The 22,385-nt window shown below is 37.9% G+C and overlaps 1 protein-coding gene across 3 annotated transcripts in view; it reads right to left on the reverse strand.

Annotated features, from left to right (window-relative positions):
• Nucleotides 1–22,385, reverse strand: part of ZNF532 (zinc finger protein 532) — a 49,038-nt gene that overhangs the window by 17,869 nt on the left and 8,784 nt on the right. For all 3 annotated transcript variants that reach the window (XM_009274727.2, XM_009274728.2, XM_009274729.2), the window contains 3 exons: nt 14,969–17,328; nt 8,455–8,636; nt 5,717–5,893 (listed from right to left, as the gene is read on the reverse strand). In XM_009274727.2, coding sequence (XP_009273002.1) covers nt 5,717–5,893; nt 8,455–8,636; nt 14,969–17,308 — 2,699 coding nt within the window. In that variant the 5' untranslated portion in view covers nt 17,309–17,328. The remainder of the gene's footprint in view (nt 1–5,716; nt 5,894–8,454; nt 8,637–14,968; nt 17,329–22,385) is intronic.

The raw sequence follows: 22,385 nt of genomic DNA on the forward strand, positions 1-22,385 counted from the left end.
TCCTGGGGCACCAAATATTTTTCTTCTGTCCCTTATGTCCTGTCTCTTATAACACTGTCTTACATCTCCATCAGCAACTTTGTCCAAAAGTCAGGAAGCATCAATCTTGATTACTAACTAAGCAGGCAAACAAGCCGAGGCACAAGACTATCACAGCCTTGTCCCTGGCAGGGTGATTTTCACCCTTCTGGTTCATTGCTCACATACCACTGCTAACATCCAGAATCCCAGCATTTTGGTGCCTGTTGCCAAGTAGTCGATCCCATGGCTAGGTGCTAAAGAGAGACGAGTAAAGTTACATTGTTCCAGGTTAGCAAGATGTAAATAAAGACTGGCAGAATTAAAAATAATTCTCTGATTATTTCATGATGTATATTTCTATTAGAACCATATCTTGCAAATAAAATTAGACACAACAAAGTAGAAAACCTGTTTTGTCATCTGTGGTGGAACTAGACAGTGATCTCAGCTGGAATGATTTCAGGTCTGTAGTATATAAATTTATCATCGCAGGGTTACATAATTTAATAAAATAAACTATGATCTACTATATGCTTCAGATTCTTACTGTATCTAAAGTAAAGAACAGAAGACTACAGAATCGCTGAGGTTGGAAGGGAGCTCTTGAGGTCATCTAGTCCAATCCCTGCTCAAGCAGGGTCAGCCAGAGCAGGCTGCCCAGGACCACGTCCAGTCGGGTTTTGAATGTCTCCACAGACTGAGACTCCACAGCCTTTGGGCAACCTGTTCCGGTGTTTGACCACCCTCACAGTAAAAAAGTGACTTCTTGTGTTCAGGTGGAAATTCATGTGTTTCAGTTTGTGCCCATCGCCTCTTGTACTGTCTCCGGGCACCACGGAGAAGAGTTTGGCTCCCTCTTCTTTGTGCCTTCCCATATGGTATTTATACACATCAGTAAGGTCCTCCTGAGCCTTCTCCTCTCCAGGCTGAACAGTCCCAGCGCTCTCAGCCTCTCCTCACATGAGAGATGCTCCATTCCCTTATTCATCTTAAGTGTCCCTTTGCTGGACTTGCTCCAGCGTGTCCATGTCTCTCTCACACTGGGGACCCAACTCTGGGTCCAGTACTGCAGCACTGCCCCAGCAGCACTGAGCAAAGGGGGAAGGATCACCTCCTTCGACCTGCTGGCAATGCTCTTCCCAAGCCCTTAATCACCACATCCCTGGATAATGCAGCACTCACGAGCACTGACAGGAGAAAGTGAATCTACTACAAAAAAATCTGACATCTTTCTGAATTTATCACATATAAAATTATATCTCTCTAAAAACAGGAAGAGCTGAACATATATTTTCTATGTAAGCTAAAAGACTTTACTCTGTTTTCACAGAAGCAAAAGAACTATCTGGTAGAGATCCAGATTTCAGACAGGTCTCTGAGAAAAGACTGTACTTGGTTAAATTCATACCAACATACCTAATAGTATGGGTTGTGACTATACCCACTTCGAGTATTTCTTTCAGTCACATTCAAAAGCATGATTTTCAATCCTAGACACATGCAACTGAGTATGCTGGTTTGTTCTATAATTGAAGTAGTCAGTATTTAACATGTAACAGCTTAAAACCCTGTCCAAAGCTTAAAGGCAGTTATGCTTAGTCAGGACATAATTTACAACCACCTCAATTCAACAAGACACTTGAGTAAGGCAAGGAGTTCAACTGCAATCACACCACCGGGGTGGTGACTCAGTAACTGCTCCTGCCCCACAGTACACACCAAAATAGGCATGGTACATGCACTTTTTCACTTTTCAAAAATCAGGTTAACAAATTCACATATTATCTTATAATAAATATAGATGTTATCTCACTGGAAAATACTTTCATATCACATAAAGGATGTTTAGCATTTTGAAAGCTTCTGCACCAGCATATGGTATTTCTCCCTCCCATATTTTTTTTTCTCTGAAAAAATGGTACTTGTGGGATAATATACTTTGTACCAATAGTACAGTATATATCCATAATCTGGCTTGATAAGCAAGAATTTCTCCAATATCCAAAAAGAGATCAGCCATGAAAAATATCTTAGTGCCGTTTCTATGAAGTTACACTGTTTACTGAAAAAAGAAAATCACATATAAGCTTTGGTTTCCCATAAAACCCGTGTAGCATCTTAGGTATACTACAGGAGAGAGCTTCACAAAGTTGAAAGAGAAGACAGCCATCCATTTCCCTATGTTAAAATAATCTAATTTCATCCCACTGAGAATCACTGCACATAAACTTCATTTTTCATACACCAAATAGTTTACTGTATCTGTTCTGAAACAACCATTTGTAATGTAATTGTAAATCACACAGTTCCAGTAAATGCCAGAGGCAGACAGCCATTTACCCAGTGAGCCCAATTCCTGTAAACAAAAAGTGTGAACCAGTAAAGAGTCCCTCAGGACCGGACTGGCCTCAGCCCACTTACAGGACAGAAGTAGTAAGTCTTCCCCAGCCACCCTGATGTGCTGACACACTGGGCCTTATTTTCGGCTGCACCTCTGTGACGCCCAGAGGAACAGCTAGAAGCCAGGCTCCATGGCCATGTAGAGTTCAACAACATCTGCCTACCAGGTGAGGTTTGAAACTCACATTCAAGTGTCAGACACCTTTTATATACTCAATGAAAACTCAAAAGCTTCACATTTCCAAACACAGAAGGCTACCGTACCCTTTTCATTTTAAAATTTTTACTTCAGAAGAACAAAAATTTAACTGAACTTAGGTAATCATATCTATGGTGTTATATGACTATATTACATTCCTTCTTTTCAATAATGGATTTGTTAAGCTTTCGAAGTGTACACCAGACATATGCAATGTAGATGCTAGGTAATACAATACAGATAAACCAGCAGCAGCAGATTGGTCAAATGTGAATATATGTCCTCAAATACAACAGTGCCTGTCAGCTCTACTCAGCGCTGGTCAGGCCACACCTGGACCACCGTGTCCAGTTCTGGTCCCCACAACTCAAGAAAGACATGGACAGACTGGAGAGGGTCCAAAGGAGGGCCATGAAGATGATCAAAGGGCTGGAAAACCTGCCCTATGAGGAAAGACTGAAGGAGTTGGGTCTCTTCTCCCTGGAGAAGGCTCAGGGGGACCTCATCACAGTGCTCCAGTACTTAAAGGGCAGCTACAAAGAGGACAAAGGGTCTTCTCTTCACTAGGAGCCACATGGAGAAGACAAGAGGCAACGGGTACAGGTTGCACCAGGAGAGGTTTCATCTTGATACAAGAAAGAAATTTTTTACAGTGAGAACAATCATTCACTGGAACAACCTCCCCAGGGATGTGGTGGAGTCCCCATTGCTGGAGACTTTCGAGATGCAGTTGGACAGGGTGCTATATAATCTCAGCTCAGATCAGCTCCCTTTCCCATGAAAGGCTGGACCTGATGATCTTTTGAGGTCCCTTCCAAACTGGGCTGTTCTGTGATTTTAACACAGAACATTACAGCAGATAAACCAGAATTTGAGCAATGTCACAAACATTTGATGTCAACTTGACCAAGATATATGAGCAATATCCTCAGAAACCAACTAATTTAAACAACAAAAACATTTCCTTTTTAAATTGCTACTGAGTAGCAGAAATACATGTAGTTAATTCTACCACAGGTAGAGGAAAACCACAGGTCCTGATAGCTTGAAATAGGCCTTATTAAATGGTCAATGCGAACATCTTGAGTGTTGGTGTCAACACCGTATTACCTACAAATGCTTGTGAAATGGAAGCAAAGAACTCCAAACCTGCGAAGACTGGGAAAATCTTACTAGTCACTCTGCATGCATTTAAGACAGCATTTGGATTAAAACTGGCAAATTTAAAGAAAACACCACTTCTTAAGAGGAGCACTCAACTATGAATTATATGATTTATTAAAATACAATAGTACTTCATAAAATTTTATTTTAGTCTTTTCATAATCAAAATAAATTCATAAAAGAATACAATTATAAGCACATCTATATGGAAGGAAAACTAATGCAAAATACTTAATTCACGAAGTTGATCAGAAACAGTTCAGCAGATCCAAGCACAATTCAAGAAGTCTTCTGCAGTTTTCATATGTGAAGTATCTTACACAAATGGTGCTCTTAATCTTTTGGTTTTCTCTAATGAAAATTATGGGAATCAGAAACAAGTTTTACATTAAATGTTGGTATTTCAAAGCCTCTCACTGAAGATACCATCCTGAATTAAAACAAGGTATCATTTGTCACTGGGTGGAAATGTGTTAATTTGGTATCAGACACAGTAAGTTTGTTGCCATTTTGCTTTAATGTAGGTTTAAACACCCTAAAGAATAAATCTCCTGTTAATATGGTAGAAGAAACAGTGATAAAACAAATTCTTCTGAAATCTGGTTATTACGCTACATGGTACCTTGTTTCTCTCATCTGCCTTCTATTTTCCTGAGTCTGCAAGTTGTTAAAATGTACTAGTGTGCTCTGTGCACTCCAGAGAAACAACATGGAGTTAAATACTTGCGTATTTACTCTCAATACTGCACTCCTACCAACAGAGGAGAAAGAAGACAGAAGAAAAAGGCCTGCAATGAGAAGGCATCAGGCTAAGACCGATGAGATTTGAAGCCTGACTTTCACATGCATTGGCACCTGCAGCTCCCATTGGCTTCAGCGGAGGCCTTGAATGTTCAACATCTTTAAAACAAAGATCCTGAAGCCGAGTTCCTAATTGTGCCCTGTGTTACCATCATCAGTAAACCACTGTATTTATGCCCAACTTTCCTAGCTACAGAACAGAATCAGTTCTGCTTTAATCCAGAAAAAAGAGACTATTTATCAGAAAAAAGCTTATATAAACAGCTCTATAAATGCATCTATTGATTTGGAGGGGCAAGGCTGGAAATGATTTAAAGGCTGGCACCTCTCAATAACACACTGGAATTGCTCTCCTTGAGACATGACCGTCTCAGGGAAGCAAAAACCTAGCTCACCACTCCCAAAACCTACGGCTTTCATAAAGAAAAATCTAGTAGACAAAAAGAGGAGAACAGATCCTACAGGAAAAACACCGCCCCAACAAGTGAGCGGCTGCCTGACCAAAAGAACAGGGTACCGCAGGCAGCTGTAGCCCATGAGAATTGCCTGAGGTCAGGCCAGAGACAACTGCCACTTCTAAAACCATCTCTCACAAGTACACACCCTGACCCCTGTGAACTGATGCACTGAAAGAACCAATTTTCCGAATTCTCCCAGATGACTATCCATGAGCATGTAATAGAAAAAAAATAAAATTGCTTTTTCCTACCTTTTCAACCAGATGTTACGAGAATCACTGCATAAGCCCTGATGAGTCTTAGCAGTTCTTTTTGGAATCACATTATCTTAATTCACAGTAAAAATGCAGATGAGCTAAGCAAAAAATAAGAACGAGCAACACACTAGCTGCCTGTCCGAATAATTTTTGTAATTACTGTATTACTCTCTTGTAGCACGCAGTGTTTAAAGAACTGCTATTGCTATGTTAATGGAAATTTAACCTTTGCCAAATAAATTGCCAGCTAAAAACTCATGAAAACATTACACAAACGCCACACGTTACCAACAGGATGACAAACTGTTGGTTGTACAGTACGTGACTTTTAAGATTGTAAGCACAGGACAGAATGCAATTTCACAATGCACATATTAAAATGCAGGCAAGTGCAGTAGAAGGTTAATTTTGCTTACTTTGGTTCGCCTATCTTGATACCCGGGTGTTGTGTATAGGCATGGGAGTGTGTGCTGGGAGCAGATTTAAATGCCATGGGACAGATAGGACACTTGTAAAAGACTTCACAGTGAGAACCTTGAATATGAGACTTGAGTGCCGCCACATCAGAGTATACAACATTGCAATGCACGCAGCTGCAAAAAGAGTGGAAAAGAGTCAGTTCAGCGTAGCCCAAAGCAGTACTGAAAGAAATGGAATCAACACTGATTTTCAAGCAAGTGCAAGAGATAAACATATATATACAACCGGATAAAACTACGTTATTCTGTCAATTTAAACAACCCAGTAAGAATCAACATAAACAGACATTTGCATATCAGAAAGTAAGAAAAAAGAAATTTCCCAAATTTAATTTGAAAATCTAAGAGATATGAAGTCAGAACATGTTTTTATGGCATTACAACAAAACAGATAGAAGGGTCAACAGAGGAATATTCTATTGATTGTAAAAAGAATGCTTAAAACCTCTGCAAATTTGTAAAGAGATTTTACAAAATGCATTTTTATCACATGCAGTGGATTGTACAAGGTACGCCACAGCAATTTAGAAACTACCACCAAAATGGAAAACCAGTAAGGAAAACATTTCCACCATTTCCCTTGTTTAGATTTAATGAAGACATACTGTTAATGATTTTCTGTACATGTAATCAAATCAGCACTTGGATTTAAAAACAAAAAAGAGTAATTTAAACTCAAGACAACTAAACCAAATCTCTACAATCAGATCAATCTATCAGATTGGAATTCTGAAAATATTTTTCAAAAACATACTTCTGCTGTGTCGAAAATTTGTGACCTTCCCGCATCTATTCTAAAATAAAATGATTAAAAAATTGAATATTAGTACATAAGAATTTCCATACACAATGGTCCGTTTTAGTGCCATACATCTCCAGTACTAAATGCTACCAAGTAAGTCCAAGAACATATTGCAATAAGAAATTACAAAATAACCTGTCAAATGAACACATTTCTTATTGACTAGTATTTTACAGTGAGTTTTATAATTTAAACATAGAAAGCCTCTACCCTTCCAAAATTTTGGGTTGCATCTCTTGCCTCCCCATCCCATCCTATCTGGACTTTATTCTCTAGTGATGCAACATAATAAATGATCCTCAGCATCCACCATTGTATATTAAAACAGTTCTTAAGGAACAAGCCTTCCTTTCTTGGACTGCTATAACAGCTTTCTTGTTTTCAACTTGGAAGGATGCAATTAAACTTAAGGTTGAAATTTTCAGCTGATTTAGTTCAGACAACTAGCCTAAATCGCTGAAATCAAACTGAACTCCCTCACAGAGGTCCTTTGGAAAGGCAAGACTGGTTATGCTGTTCCTCAAGTGAATGCACCATGGTGATAAGGAGATGCTGAGGAGTCTAAGAAGGAAGACAGTAACTTTCCCAGATACTGCTTTTCTTTGCCTAGGTATTTTTGGTTTAGTCTCACCATATACAGAAATTCTGACTTAGTGTGACATGAGATGTTTATGATACATCTTGAAAAGTTTAGTAACTTTAGTTTAGATTCATAGTGAAGGATTTATGAATCTTCTGGTGTTACTGGTACACGCCGGAGTCCCTGAAGATGATTCCATGTACAAACCCAAGAGACACAGACTAGAGGGAAGGAAAGTAGAGTGGAGGTAGCAGATGTAAGAAATGTAGGACAAGACAGACTACTGCTTGGGAGAAAAGAATAAAAGAGAAGAACCCAAAGAAACGTGAAGAGCTGAGAGTTGTGTCAGGCCATGGATTCAGTCTGAAAACAGATTGCCACAGCAGCTGGTTTGATGCAGTAAAAATGCTTTCTTCCTTTAGTGGAAGATTTCACAGCCATCCTAGCAAATGAACTTGTGGGACCTTAAGGGGGAAGAAGCTGCCTACTGGTAAGATTTTAAATCACACATCTCCAGTCTGACAGGGTGAAGTGGAAATGTTTTAGGAGTGCTGAGCAAAGCTCGGCTGTACGGGTTGCTCTTCTGATTTCTTGCTGTGCTGCCTGCCATTCAGTGTGAGTAAAATTCTAAGACAAAACAATTTTTCAAGCCTTTCAAAACTTAACATTGCCATGAAATGCCTCTGATCCCCATTTTCTCAGTGAGTTGCCGTTACACGGAAACATAAGAATTAAAGGGAAACTGAAGAGCAACAAAGAAGAACCAAAAGACAAGGCTGTTTGAATGAGAAAGGTAATTTTCAAGCAATGTAAAGCTGAGGAATCTTGACCTCCCACAGAAAAGAGAGCAACCGGATAGGTGCAGTATGCCCATCAGCATCCCAATAATAAATTCTGGCAGTAAATACTGAAAATTACTGTTCTACCAGAGAGAACAATCTAAAATCCAGTGTTTTGAAAAAACTCAGAAGGTTTTTTTAAGAACCTGAAATTAAGAAAATACATCTGAATTCTCTAGACCTTATAAACCGTGAAGTCCTGAATCTGACATTTTATGGCTGGATGAGATTAGCTAATATGCTGATTTATAACATACAAAAGCGGATGCCTAAAACAAAGCAGAATCCTAATGTGGTATTTATTCCAAAATTTGTAGTACTAATAGCATTGTTGCCATGACAACATTAAACCCATGAAGCTGTATTCTACAAACAATGCTTATGAAAATGGAAAATTACTTTTAAAAGCATAAATTATACATAAATTGACAACAAAAGTAATCATTATACTGACCGAAAACCAACTCTTCGGGTATAATGCAGGCAGTTCTTAGTGACATGAGTCTGGAAGTGGACAGATCTGCAGATTGCTCCACATTCAGGACACGTGTATGGAGATTTATGCTGATGAATTCTCTGGTGTGATGCAAAACTGCACTGGTTAGGAAGCAGCATCTGGCAGATATTGCATGTCTTCTAAACGATAAACCAAAATAGATGAAACAAAAGGTTTGGTTCAGCTATACATAACGTCTTGTGTCAAACATTGTAATATATCAAACAAAAAATTAAATGTTATGACTGTGATGTGAACCAAAAGAAGTAGTCAAGTACTAAATGCAGGCCCTACTGACAAATCTTGTAGGACAGAGCTGGCAGATACTGGCAACCAGACATATTGGCATTCCGGGCCATTCTGACACAACAAAGCTCTTTCATATACCACTGACCATGGGAGATGCATGTTGGTTTATATAAATTTTACGTAGGTGCCTCACAAGATTACCTTAATAGTGCAAGGGGCCTAAGTACAACTTGAGAATCAAACCTTATGGTTTTAACTCAGTGCACCACATAAAGTAAAAAAAAACCCCAAAACAGCAAATATGCTATCTTCGTTTTCTTTGATCCTTGCTCCTGATGAATTCTTATGGTAATATCCATAATACCAATAAAATGGAATATTATCAGGCAGAAAGCGCACAGATAATTTCAAAATATATTTCTCAGGCTAGAATACAACATCGGCATTCTATCAACATACGGTGCATCTGAATGAAAACTAGAGATATATAAAATATTTACAAAGCTTTTCTTTGCAGGGCAATCTTTCTACATGCAGGAGTAACTTACTAAACTAATTCTAGTATTTTGTTACACAAAAATAATTAAAAAAAATCTTCAACTACATGTTGACCATATGCCAAATCAGAAACACTGAAATTCTTTGGGTGCTTTGTGCCATTTTTGGGATGAAATGCAAATGATGCAACCCAGCTGTAAACAGGCTTCACTTTTGCTCACAGTTGCTTTCCATCACTGGAGGGCACAAAGAGCCAAACCTGTGAAAGCATTCCAGAAAATGTTTCATTTACAATAATACATCTCTCAAATCTCTAGGCAGATAGCTGACATCCTGTATGGAGCTATGCTTCTGTTTAACTTTGATCATGGAAGCTGCTTCACTGACTTCAACAGAAACTCTCATGGTCTCAAAGTCAAGCACAAATACAAGTCTTTGCAGAACAGGACTTTAACTCAACTTCATTTCATAAGACTTTGCTTTGTAAGGCTTTTCAAATTATTATTTCTTATGACTTGGGACTTATGAATCTCACCAGTGACTTATGAAGATTCAAAAACAAAACCAAGACTCCTTCATGACATGGGTATTTTTTTAACATGAGATTTGCATATTTTTAGAAATGTTATCCATAAGAGTCTTGCAGATGTATCGATGTGTACATTTTTCAAGAACACAGAACAAAACAAGATCTCCAGAGCTGCATTATAAATTATTTACTAAGCTATGTATGAAGAAATCCTGAAATAAATAATTAAGAAATAATAGTTTCTTACTAAAAGACAGGTGCTTCACAAAAAGTCACCCCCTTCTTCCAATTTAGGCAACTCTCCTTCAAATCTCTTCTAAAAACCAGTAATATCCAGATCATATAATAGCAGAATCAAAGCTACCATTGTAGAAGAAATAGTACAGTGTTACAAATAGCTTTCATAGGAGTCTGACTTACTAGTATTGGCAACTACACCAGTAAAAAAAATAACCTGTGCCCGTTTAATCAACAGGAGACACACACTAACTCCAAAGACGGAAGGAAAAAGTCTTTATAGTCACTGCAAAAAAGGATTTTTTTTTTCAAATAGAACACTGTTTAATATCAAGGTCTAAAGTAACTTCTTAACTGCCTTAGCATTTTTACAATATTACTCATATTCAAAGAACAAGTATATTTTTGTATTACAATCTGTACACTCCATTTTTATTCTTTTTACAAAATAGCTTAATCTAAATGCTTTTTTTGAGGGTGCATGCAAATACTTTGACTCGATTCTTTTTTTAAAAACAGTAATTTTAAGTAGAAATGTTAACATGAAACATCTTGTGGTCACACACACAGAAGCAAGAAGTGTATTTTCATATGGTTCACTTTTAATGTTTACTTTGTGAACATTGTGGCCTGGTATGTTTCAACACAGTCTCCATCCAAACATAGTTCTCAAATGTCCCGAGGACAGCAAGATGGTGAAATGCAAAACATTAAAATAGAGGAAGTTAAGCAAAGAAAATCTACCGTTACTCAAATTCAGGTTCAATATTAGCACTACTGCCAGCCAAGATTAGTAGATAGCATAGATACATTTACTACCCTTGCGGAAGGCTTTACCTGAGGTTAACTATATGCGGGGATTTGGAACTATCAGCCTGATTAGAGCCTTTGTGACACAGTAAGTCTGAAATTGTGTTCAGACGCATATAAATACTCACTTTGAAATGCCAAATATTTGTCCCCAGTTGACCAAACAGCTATGGCCAGAACCACCGACTCATGCCCTCCCACAATGAACAGAACTGGTTTGGGATGTTAACTTTGTCTTCAGCTCAGGCTTAAAGGCCAAATCCTGACTAACCACAACTCTACTTAGAATGTGCCTGCCACATTTACTTGGCTTCAGTACCATTCCTAAAATCTATCTTTTACCATTTATGTATTAATAAGCAGCAACATAATACTGGATAATCTGGAGTATTATTGGATTACGTAAGAAAACAGCAAAACAGAACTTCTTATTTCAGTAATAGAAACATATGGGGTTTTCACAGTCCTTCCAAAGCCTTTTGTCTGCAGCATTACAAAAGGAAACCGGGATGCTATGCCACGGAAGAGCCATACAACATTCCAAACCCAACTAAGGGAGTATCTCTGATTTTGCAACAAGCAGCCTGCAAGATTCATCTGTAATGCTAGTAACTCAGACTGACACAAAATGCCAATAATGCTATTCATTAAGGCCACTGGTTTGCTATTTTGATGAGTACAGTAAAATGTTTAATTGTAACTGATTACAGTAGAACAAGAAGAATCTACTGTGAAATTCTGAAATTCAGCATGTTTGCTTACCATTTTATTTTGGGCTTAACGTGGTATTAACTTCCAGTTCTCTCATTCCAACCCATACCAAAATAAAACACAGTTTGTGAAAATCATCACCTGCCTGCATTTAAAGTCAAAGTTTCAGAAAAAAAAGGGTTAGAAGAAAAAATGGTGGAGGTGGAAAATAAAAGATATACAAGAACTATGAGTATGAAGGGAAATGAGCTATGTAGTTTCCACGGAAGCTATACACTTATATCTGTAAATAAGACGACCATTAACATTAATTAGCCCAGGTTTGCTACTTTTTTTTCCCCCAGTAAATACATGAGGGTTTCACTCAGCCAGGAAACCTGTCAGTGAGTGGTCCCATTCCCTTTAACAGGAATATTAATGGAAGTAAAATATTACAGAAAGGTAACAACTTTACAGGGAACATCTTTTAATTGCTAGGGATGTTTTACTATTGTTTATTTTAAAAGAAATATTCTACCTTCGTAACAGGAGTTTAAGAAGAACAAGAAGTAACAGCTACTTACTGCTTAGACTCATTGAAAACATAAAACAGTATACAATTTCCATTTCAAGAGCAATTAGGTGGGCACTAGAAAGAATGGTAAGCTGCAAATAATAACTATTTTCCTATTAGTTGTTTGCAAAGTCCCAATGTTTATTTTTATTCTTTCTTCCTTCCTTCCAAAGTTAAAATACCAATTTCATCTAACTTTCCTGTCTCCTTCCCCCCAAAATAATGGTAGTTTTGCAACAAAAAAGCCAGTGCCAAGCACTAAGAAGGAAAACAGAAGTCAGAGTATTTCTTGTCCAAGCTTTTCAAGGGGTAACATATAATGAAAAAGTGTTAAAATGTTTATTAATAAATGCCTATACAGAGTCTTTCTTCAGCAAACACTACCCTTGCAGCAATGCTTGGAAGAAAAAATGGACAAAAATATAACAAAAAGAAAGCAGGACGTATTGCTCTCACTAAAGCAACTGTTCAGTTAAAACAGTTTTCATGCTGGGCATTTCAGTATAGCTACAACACTACAGTGTGTAATAAAATGCAACATAAAAAAAACAGCACAGAATTGAAAACTGCTGCTTGATATATGAAAAGGACTAAGAAAAATATTTAATTAATTTTTAAGAGGATATTTCAACAAAGAACATTTAAAACTACGTTTATTAAGAGTGTTCTTTTAAAATGGAACAACATGAAAATAGCTTCTTTTCCTCCAGTGCTTTGCAGCAACAAGGCTGTTTTGTTTTTTTTTTAAACCTGGAAATCCATGGCCCGGTAAGTGGGTATTAAGGCCTTTTTCATACATCAGCTCTTAAAAGAGAGCAAGTTTCCAACAAAAGACACAAACACATTGATAGGCAGTAGGCAATGCTGACTGTTTTCTGTAGCTTCATGAGCTTTCCTCCCTGAACAGCAGTATCTGTGTACCCATACTTATCTTTCCACCTAACTGCAGTAATATTTTGACATTCTATGATCTCAGTTGCTTTCCCGTAGTAAATCACCAGGGTAAACGGTATCTAACAGGACATGCATAGAGAGCAAACTTGGCAGCAACAGGGCAAAAGCACCAGACAGAGGTAGCAGGAAAGGGCAAAAGGTGTTTCTACCAATCTGTTTAGTTTACCTGTCCATACAAAAAAAGGCCCCCACAGAAAGCAAGTACATCACTTTTTTATCTTTGTTCTTCTCTATTTGTTTCATTTTATCCTTACCTCATCCTCCCAACCTATTCTCAGTATATTTGCCTGTCTCTCATCCACTTGCTTTATCTTGGTGCCTTCTTAATTGCTTGATTTTATAGTATCAAGAACAACAGGGTTTTCACAAGGACTACTGGATCTTATCATACCAAATGATAACTAATGGACCTATTATGGAAAAAAAGATAAATCTAACACCAATAAGCACCAGAAAAGGAGTTAGCTAAAAAACAATTACTGAGTATTAAATAACTCAAGAGCTGGTGCAGAATATACTCATGGTCAACCGTTAGATACTTTTCAAAACTGAAGCAAGATCTAAGGACGGAATACATTCTGCTAACTTCTTTCTGACAAAAAGCTTAAATAAACTCGCTTTAGGTAGGCACATCTGTAGCATCTTACAAACAGAAATTCACTCACATGGCATTTCACTGTGAATCCAGGCAATTTCAGCCTAAGTCCGCTAGCCAGTTAGTAAAGTAGGAGCTGAGGCAGAGCCACATAATCCATATAGTCAAGATTATTTCCACATTCAAATCTCTTTACATTACTATTTGTAGTGGTGGGCACAGTGTAACTGCTTCATGGCCACAGAATAGGTCTTAAGTTTAGTAAATAGATTCTGACAGGAACCTGTCTGCACTTCTATGACTAGTGGATTTTTTCCTAACTGCAGAACTTGAAAACCTTTATCCTGCACATTGCTGTGCAATTCCCAGGAATATTCTGGGGCATTCCTGTCTTGATCAGTCTGAGCATGTTTGCAGGTTTTCAGCTTCCCACATAGCAAGAAGCTGCAACGCCAAGCTAAACTGAATGCTTTGAAACACACCAGAATCCCTTTTAATTGGCACGCCCCAACAGAAATCCAACTATATCATTTAATTAATGATCTTAACTCTTATAGGATTATAAAATACATCGCACACTGATTAATATTAACTTTTATTGAATGATGTGTTTCTTTCAGGTTAGGCCACATACATTAGTAAAGAATTTTAAAATGGTTTGTAAGTTTAACTCATTAGCAATCGTAAGAGGAAAGAAAAACCAACACAAATAAACATGGTCACACAGCAAGAAATGCATGCTAGTGAACATCACTTTTCACTTCTGTTTAAGAAAGACCTGAAGAAAACAGCATGCGTATCCTGTCAACAGAATCAGTGTGCCATTAATTCATTGCCTAGAGTCCCTGTAGGTAAGAGGAATGCCTAGCTCACTTACGGTGCTATATGAAAATAATAAAAACTGAAGACAAATCAAGAATGAATCACTTAAACATATCATTCAGATTGAATAGGTGGGCTGTTAATGAGGGTGCCAATTAAGTGGATTCCACAGGATACTCAAATTCCAAAGCACAGAATCATTAAAAATTCTTAGTAAAGACCATTATTAATTTCGGTATTATAATGTTCAGCTGTAAGAACGCTAATGCTGAATTTTAGTAAAAATATACAGTGTAAATTTCAGACTTCAGGGCCTAAAAAAATTCTAAGTAAACTCTTATTTAAAAAACGTTGACATTCACTATGTAAGGGCTTGCAAGATTTTTTGTGGTTTTCATTTATACTTTTAATCATGGAGGTTCAGCTAATTAACAGCTAAATGAAAGTGAAAACATATCCAAAGTCTCCTAGGCTTATAGATGAAACATTGGAATTTAAACATATGATACTCTACTTGTCCACTTGTGTCTGCAGCCTGCTGGAAATGAGTTGCAAGAGATGTCTCATCTTGGAAAACTTCATTACACTCCAAACACTTTAGACTATGTCTACAGAGTTTCGATGGATCTTCATCTAGTGGCATAGCTGGAATGACAGGTGTACTTGCTGGGGCTGATATTACTGTCCCAGTTATGCCAGACTGTATCTTTGTTACAGTATGCGTGCCAACTCCCACAGGGCTTTGAAGCATAGATGTAGCAGTATTGCTTGAAGGAGATGCTATCATTTGATCTGCTGGGACTGGTTTTAAAATCAGGTGTGAACACTGCATTACAACTCCTTTTTCCTTGTGTCCACGAGCATGGGAAAGAAGACTGCATTTATTGTAGAAAACTAAATTCTTTGTACAATGATTACATGTTACTTCAATTCGCACACTCCTCCTGTCATAATGCTGGGTCAGGCTCTTCTCAAGAGCAAATGAGTCGCCACACTCCAAACACTTGTAACCTCGTGTTGGTAATGATATTCCGGCATTGGCAGGGGGACTAAGGTTTGGGATGTAAACTGGTACAGGATTGACACTACTCAGCACCTTATTGAATGCTTCCACTACAGAACTTTGTAGAGATGACACCACCTGGACTCGAGATACTTTTTTAGAAGGCTGTGAGGCTGCTGCAGAAATTATTGCCTGCTTTATTTGTTGCTGAGGTTTCGTTAGCACTTGGCGGAGTTCAGAGGTGGTTTGAGCACCTTGAGGCAGAAGATTAAGGTTGGCAAGATGAACTGTCTTTGGCACAAGTTTAGCACTGGCAAGGCTTGATGCTGGCACCACAACAGTCTGCTGTTGTATAGCATTGGCAGCCTTTATAATGGCGCTACTGGCACTCTGCACTGAAGCAGCAGATATTACAGTGGCTTTCACTGTAGTATTGTTAGCAAGCTTCAAATTAATAACTTGTGAACCTGCTGTTTTAACTGCTGAAACAGGGAGAAAGGCAGTAGCCACGGGTTTGATTGTGACCTGTTTTGGTGCAAGTTCCGCAGATGCAACTGCATTGGTGACAACTGTGGACTGGAGAGGAGCTCTAGGAGGAGAGGAAAGAACAGCAGCAGAAGTTGGTGAGGACAGGAGAGATGTCATGGAAGTTACCATAGAAGCAGTCTGCTCTGGCTTTTTACCAGAGTCCAAATCAACTTCTGGCAACACTCTAGTAACAGTTCTCTTGATCTCCCCAGAAGAAGTCTTGATGGTTTTTATGCGAACTTTAGGAATTGCTGGTGTTGACCCTGCAGGAGAAGATGGAGACCCTTTGCTACTGTTTTCGCTTGATACACTTCTGGGACTATCGGGTGGTTTGATAGATGGCTTTTTAGCACCATCAATGAGACTCTGAGATTCAGGTGATTTTTCAATAGCCCGGGGACTTTCACTCATGTCTTTTGGTAATGGAGAAGATTCTCCTGAATTAGACTGTAAATCTTTACTGGTGTCTGTAGCTGCCTTTTTAGCACTCAGTGCTGCAATTGCAGCAATGCACGAAGAAAGCTTTGCTGATGACTTTGCTTTGGCCTGTGAAATGCTGGCAAGATTTGTTTCACTTTTTTCAGTACTCAGTTTTCCATCAAGTACCCTGTTTTCAAGAAGCTTCTCAGAATTGTCTTTTAGCAATTTGTCCTCTGTTTTTCGAGCTTTAAAAGGCTCATAGACACTTAAATTCATGGAGTTTGTCTCTGTCTCTCGTTTAGCAACTTTATTTTTATCTATACTACTTGAAACTGGGATTCCAGATTTAATCAAGTTCTCCCCTCCAAGTGCCTTTAGTTTGTCATATTCCTGCTGAGATACAGATCCTGCCAAGACATTTGCTCTGAAATTTGCACGCATCTCCTCTTTATCTGGAGGGTCATCTACCTCAATTTTTTCATCATCATCAAATTCTTCAGCACTTGATATTGGGCTAAACTGGTTGAAAGCTGAATCCTTCAGTGTAGTCTCAGAAGCTGACCCATCATCTTTAAGTGACTTCCCTTCATCTTTACTGTAACTATCAAGAGCTGATGACGTTAGAAAGCCGTTATGCAAGCCATTGCCTGTGGAATGGTGGCCATCCTTGTCCACTCCTTCGGAAGAATCAATAGTACGCACATTTTTCACAATGACACTCACACCAACATCAGATGATGACGGGGTATGAGAATCTTCATCTGTGTGAGCATTTTGTTTTATGTGGCTTTCATGGTCATCATGTCCAGATTCAATAGCTGCTTTTGGATCAACCATGTCTGGTATGTCAAAGGCTGCAAGAAGGTCATCGAAATCTGGGGTCTTCATATCCCCCATGGTCATGTATTTGATTGTAAGCAAATCTGTAAAATAAGCAGAAAGTCACCATTTCAGTATTTTAAGCTCTAATAGCACAGTCTTACACAAAATAAGCATATGTTCAAGAAGGTGTTATTTCACTTCTGAAGTAATATTTTCAGAAATTATACATCACAGAACAGTGTTACAGCGCAAGTGTACAGTCAAATTACTGCACCAAGAGCTATAGTAATCCATCAACTTCACAGACTGTAACCTACTCATTTCATTCTAGGCACAAATTTCTCTTCAGTGACTTTCTTCCTGTCCCCTCTCCTACACTCCCCTCCTATTCTCTCCCACATACACTATGATTACAGCAAGATACCTAGACTTTCATGAAAATAACGTGAGGCACTTACAACTCCTCCTAAGTCTAGATTTTCCTTGACATTTGCATTACCAACCTGATGAACCTTCTTGAAGATGGTAACAAATGTGTTTCTACTAACACTTTAAGACTGTTGCACTGTTTTCTATAAATTAAATTGCTTTATAAGAATTATGGAATAAGTGTCTCCCAATGTTCACAATGAGTTTTTTCGGCAACTCTAATGAAGGATCTGCTGTATCTACACCACTCCTGACAGGTGTCTCACTTACTTTAAAGACCTCCCATAACAGAGATTCTACAACCTCCAAAGTAATTTATTTCAGTCATTCACAATTTTCACTGTTGTATGTTTTCTACTGCATAATCTGAATCTTTCTTGATGCAATCTGAATGAACTACATGTGGTTCCATTCACCCATCCTCTTTGCAACAGCACTTTACCCTGAGACCATTATCTCCCTTCAATCTTCTCCTTTTTAGGCTAACCAACTCCCCTCACAGGTAACATTTTCCAGATCCTGATTTTTTTGTTCACCACTGGCCTCTATTGTTGATTTTTTTCCTTCCAATTCCCAAACCAAACAGGTAACTCAAAACTAAAACTTTACAAATGCTGTGTAAAAAGAAAAACTAACTTTGAGTATACTTTTAGATTTAAATCCTACTATGACATTTGCCTTTTTCCACAGACGTTTCAATAATATGCAGACGTGTGCAGGGGAATCACTTGTAGAGATCAAAAAAAATCAGTTACAGAAAGCACAGATACTTTTTAATTCTCTTTCATAACCATGCACAGGTATGATTTGTATTGTTGTGACAGAGCTGTTTTTAACATACTTTCATTGTTCAGTAATTATCAGGCCAAAGCCAGTATTCAATGTGAAAAGATACTTAACCAAATAAGTGTTATTGTTAGAAAGTGCCCATTTAGGAAGCATCCTGTCTGTCCTCCTGCCTTTATAACAGCACTAAAGGACTGGAAAACATTCTTATTATATAGCTCAATGTTCTGTCTCCAGTATCAATTAACATAGGCCACCAGAGAACCACAGTATGACTAACTGCAACAGTGCTCTCCAAACTCCTCATATTACCTCAGGTAAGCAAGAAGCTACATGCCCCATGGCAGAAGGTCTGTTGTAAGCCACTTGCCAATGGAGGTGCATCCTACAACTTCAATAGCTCACTTCCTCCTCCTCTTAGGTCATTATCTTGAGCTATGGAGAGAAACTACTTGCTGACTGTTGAATTCAGCTGTAACAATGCTAAGAAAAACTAATCAAAATACATATATGTTTAAATACATATTTTTATGTATATCATTATCAACACAGGCAGCACTCTAACTGTTCCTGAGAAAGATGCAGTTTATTAAAATGGCGTAATCCCTTTGCTTGATAAAAATCTAAGACTTACGTATTCATCAACACTGGCTACCTGGAAGTCATTATGGACTCTAAGAAAGGCAACTGAGGAAAATTTCTCAAGGATACTGGAATACACAGACATTTCATATAATACCTTCAAACTATATGTAATAGTTTTGAAAATTGTTTACACGGTCCACTTAATGGTTTTGTTGCTTTGCCTAACTTATTAACTCCTTTTCATTACACCAAGTCCTTCTGCAGAGCTGAACTCAGCATGTGATTCTCTAGAAAATATGAGTATACCATTGCAACTGATGAATTTACTCTCTTAATTAACTCATAATTCCTTTACTTAATGGACAATATATAGTAGCCTATCATGGTAAATGCTCATTATCAAGACTTCACTACTGTCGTAAAGCATAGGGTTATGATCCATACTTATCAGACGTAAGATTGTTTCATAATGCTGGTAATCCTGGTTTTACTATTTGTTTAATTATAAAATTTTAAAATCCACTTATTCAAAAGCAAGTTTCTAGCCCTCGTGCATTTAAAACTAGTAATTGGGATAAAATGAACATAAAGATTTAAGAAGAGACTAGACAAGTAACCAGCACAGCTCAACTCTCTCGCAGTATATTCAGAAGCTAACCCATCGTGTTCAGCACATGTAGCAGTAGACACCTTCCTATACCAAAGCAAGATGATTATCACACTTATGCACAGTTCTGCAGGCCTGGATTTTAGTCTACCCTCTGCCTGAAGGATTTCAAGATCCTGTGAAAGGGCCACAATTACAAAGGCAGTTATCTAATAAATACAAAAATACATACACACATAATATCAAAATTACAAAGAAAGTTCTTATAAGAATTAAATGGAAAAGATTCCAGAGACCAAACCATATCAAATCCATGTAAAACCACACAAACCAACCCTTAATTGACACAGTTTTTCATAATTCGAGATACTAATTATTTGCACTCTGTACATCTGTCCACAGGTGTCTTTTTACAGTTATTATATACACTCAAAAAGAACTAGAAAGTCTTAGTAGTCTAAAACTTCCTCTAATTACATATACTGGAGTTTAATTAACATTTACCAATAGCAATGAATTAAGCAAGGGCCCACTTACACAGTATTTTATGCAAGTACGTTTAAGAGCAAAACTGCGTAGCAGAGGAGATACATTTGTCCTTTACTGAGAAACTTGGTTAGGCTAATTCCAAAACAGGAAAATACCTCAGAAGAATTCAGAGGTTTGCAGAGCTAAGATCATAAATTTATCCATAGAGAGCACACTGCATATAGTTGCAACTGTCTGTCAAGTGTATGCAGAAGGAACAACTCCCATGGTCTACCAGAGCATGAGAATGGAATGCTTTCTTCTATGTGGGGGACCCAGAATTACTACTGCCCTTATGAAGAATCTCTCCCATTCTTCAAACTTTTAAAGCAATCTAAGTTAAACAAAAAGGGACAAAAGACATGGCCAGTCTTGATAAACAAGTAAGCAAAGTTGTAACCTGGACGTTTTATTCATCTCTTCCTCACTATTCTAGTATACCATTTTAAGATTCAGTATATAAAGTACGTTTCTACCACAACTGCCAGGACTCTGAAGCCGCATTCCTCCCTTTTTTCCCCTCTGAAAATCTTTCAGTAACTCCTTCCCTTAAGGATAAAACTCCGCCTTTTATCCAAGATCAAAATCAAGTGACACCTTGGCTGCCAGACAAGCTGTTAGTCTATTCCTTCTCTGGGCCAACATGATGCCTCTAAATACTTCAGAACAGGAAATGAGGCAAGTTCCTGGTTCCCTAGGAAATCGTGATTTTCCAGGAACTGGAATTTCTTTGAGAACTGCTTTTAAAGTGCTGAGAGCAAAGCTCAGTGTCTCCAAAGAGACACACAAAAGTGTAAAAACCTAGCATCAGAGGGCTGACATTAAGATGATCTTCAGAACTGAACTGAGAAACAGTCCACAAGGACTGTAATCAAGGATACATTCCTCAGACTAAACAAACAAAACCGTATTTAAAGAAACAACCTGCAAGACTCCCACCTCCTCAAAAATCTGTCTGAAATAGAGGTTTTTTTCATTTTTAGTTTCTAAATAATAGAAACAAAATTCACCTCAACAGAGGAATGTTAACTTGAAGCATATAGTACGAAGAACAATGGATAGATGATACAATAAATTAAACACCCCTAATTTTGTGGGTACTCACATAAAGAGTTAGTTTTTAGATTTATTGACTCTGTCCAAAGTGCTATTTAATTTTCAGATGACAGTCTCCCTTTGTAACATTCCTTTTCCTTCCCATGGACTAGTTCCATTTCCTGCCTCTCGACCTGGTTGTCTGCTGATGTTTACCAGGAGAATGCCAGGAAAAGCCTATCACTTTTGTTGTAAGATTTGCAACCTTTAAGGTGCTTGAATTACTTGAGAAAAGTTGTTAAAGAAAATCAGTTTCTTTAAAAATTCAAGCATTACTTTGCTTACTGATTATTCAATGATAAAAGTAAGTAAAAAGGAAGAAAATTCTGGATATGGCCAATAGGAATTACACAGCTAGAGAGCCACGGAGCAGTGAGGTGCAATGCTTCTGGGTTCTGTTTTTTTGATGGTGGGTGATAGGACTTCTGGGAAGATATCAATTAGTCTTAAAAACTTAAGATCGCAGACTCTGAATATACTTACTTCATGATTTCCATTAATCTCTTTGGTGCCAACATCCACCCCTATGTGTGCATCAATATCTTAATGAAACATAAGGTGCGAATTAAGTTCTGGAGGATAAACCAAGACTGTTTTGTTCATGCTTTGTTCCAAGCATGTGTGCATGACTTTCTACATTTTTCTTTCTTTGGAAATGTAACTCCTGAAATAAGTGCTTCCTATGAACAGCATGAAGAAAATGGCACAGGTTTTAGCCAAAGGAAGATACCCCTTGACTGTTCCACTATCTTACTTTTCCCAGTTAGCCTTTTTACTCCAGTTCATCTGATAACACATTCCAGTGAAGCACTCACTTGGCTAATTATGTCAAAACAAGAACCAGTCCATGAGAACTCTCTACTGACAGTGGAAGAAGCAAGCAGGACAAGAATTTGATGCTACACCCATGAGAAATAGTTAAATTCTTGTAAACCTTTTGGGGCCTTCATATCCTGGCTGTTAAGATGGAAAGCCTAAGGATGTATTCAAAGATTTTAAAAGGCTGATCTCCAGAAAAAGGGGAAAATATCTACAAGATGTAGTGCATCCAGGAGCTTCTGCCCTATTATCAGGGATTCCAGGGACCATTTTGAAATACTGCTTTCTTACAGCAACTATTTGTGTAGA

The sequence above is a fragment of the Aptenodytes forsteri genome, unplaced genomic scaffold, assembly GCF_000699145.1.
Source record: "Aptenodytes forsteri isolate BGI_AS27 unplaced genomic scaffold, ASM69914v1 Scaffold112, whole genome shotgun sequence".
In the NCBI taxonomy this organism is placed as follows: Eukaryota; Metazoa; Chordata; class Aves; order Sphenisciformes; family Spheniscidae; genus Aptenodytes; species Aptenodytes forsteri.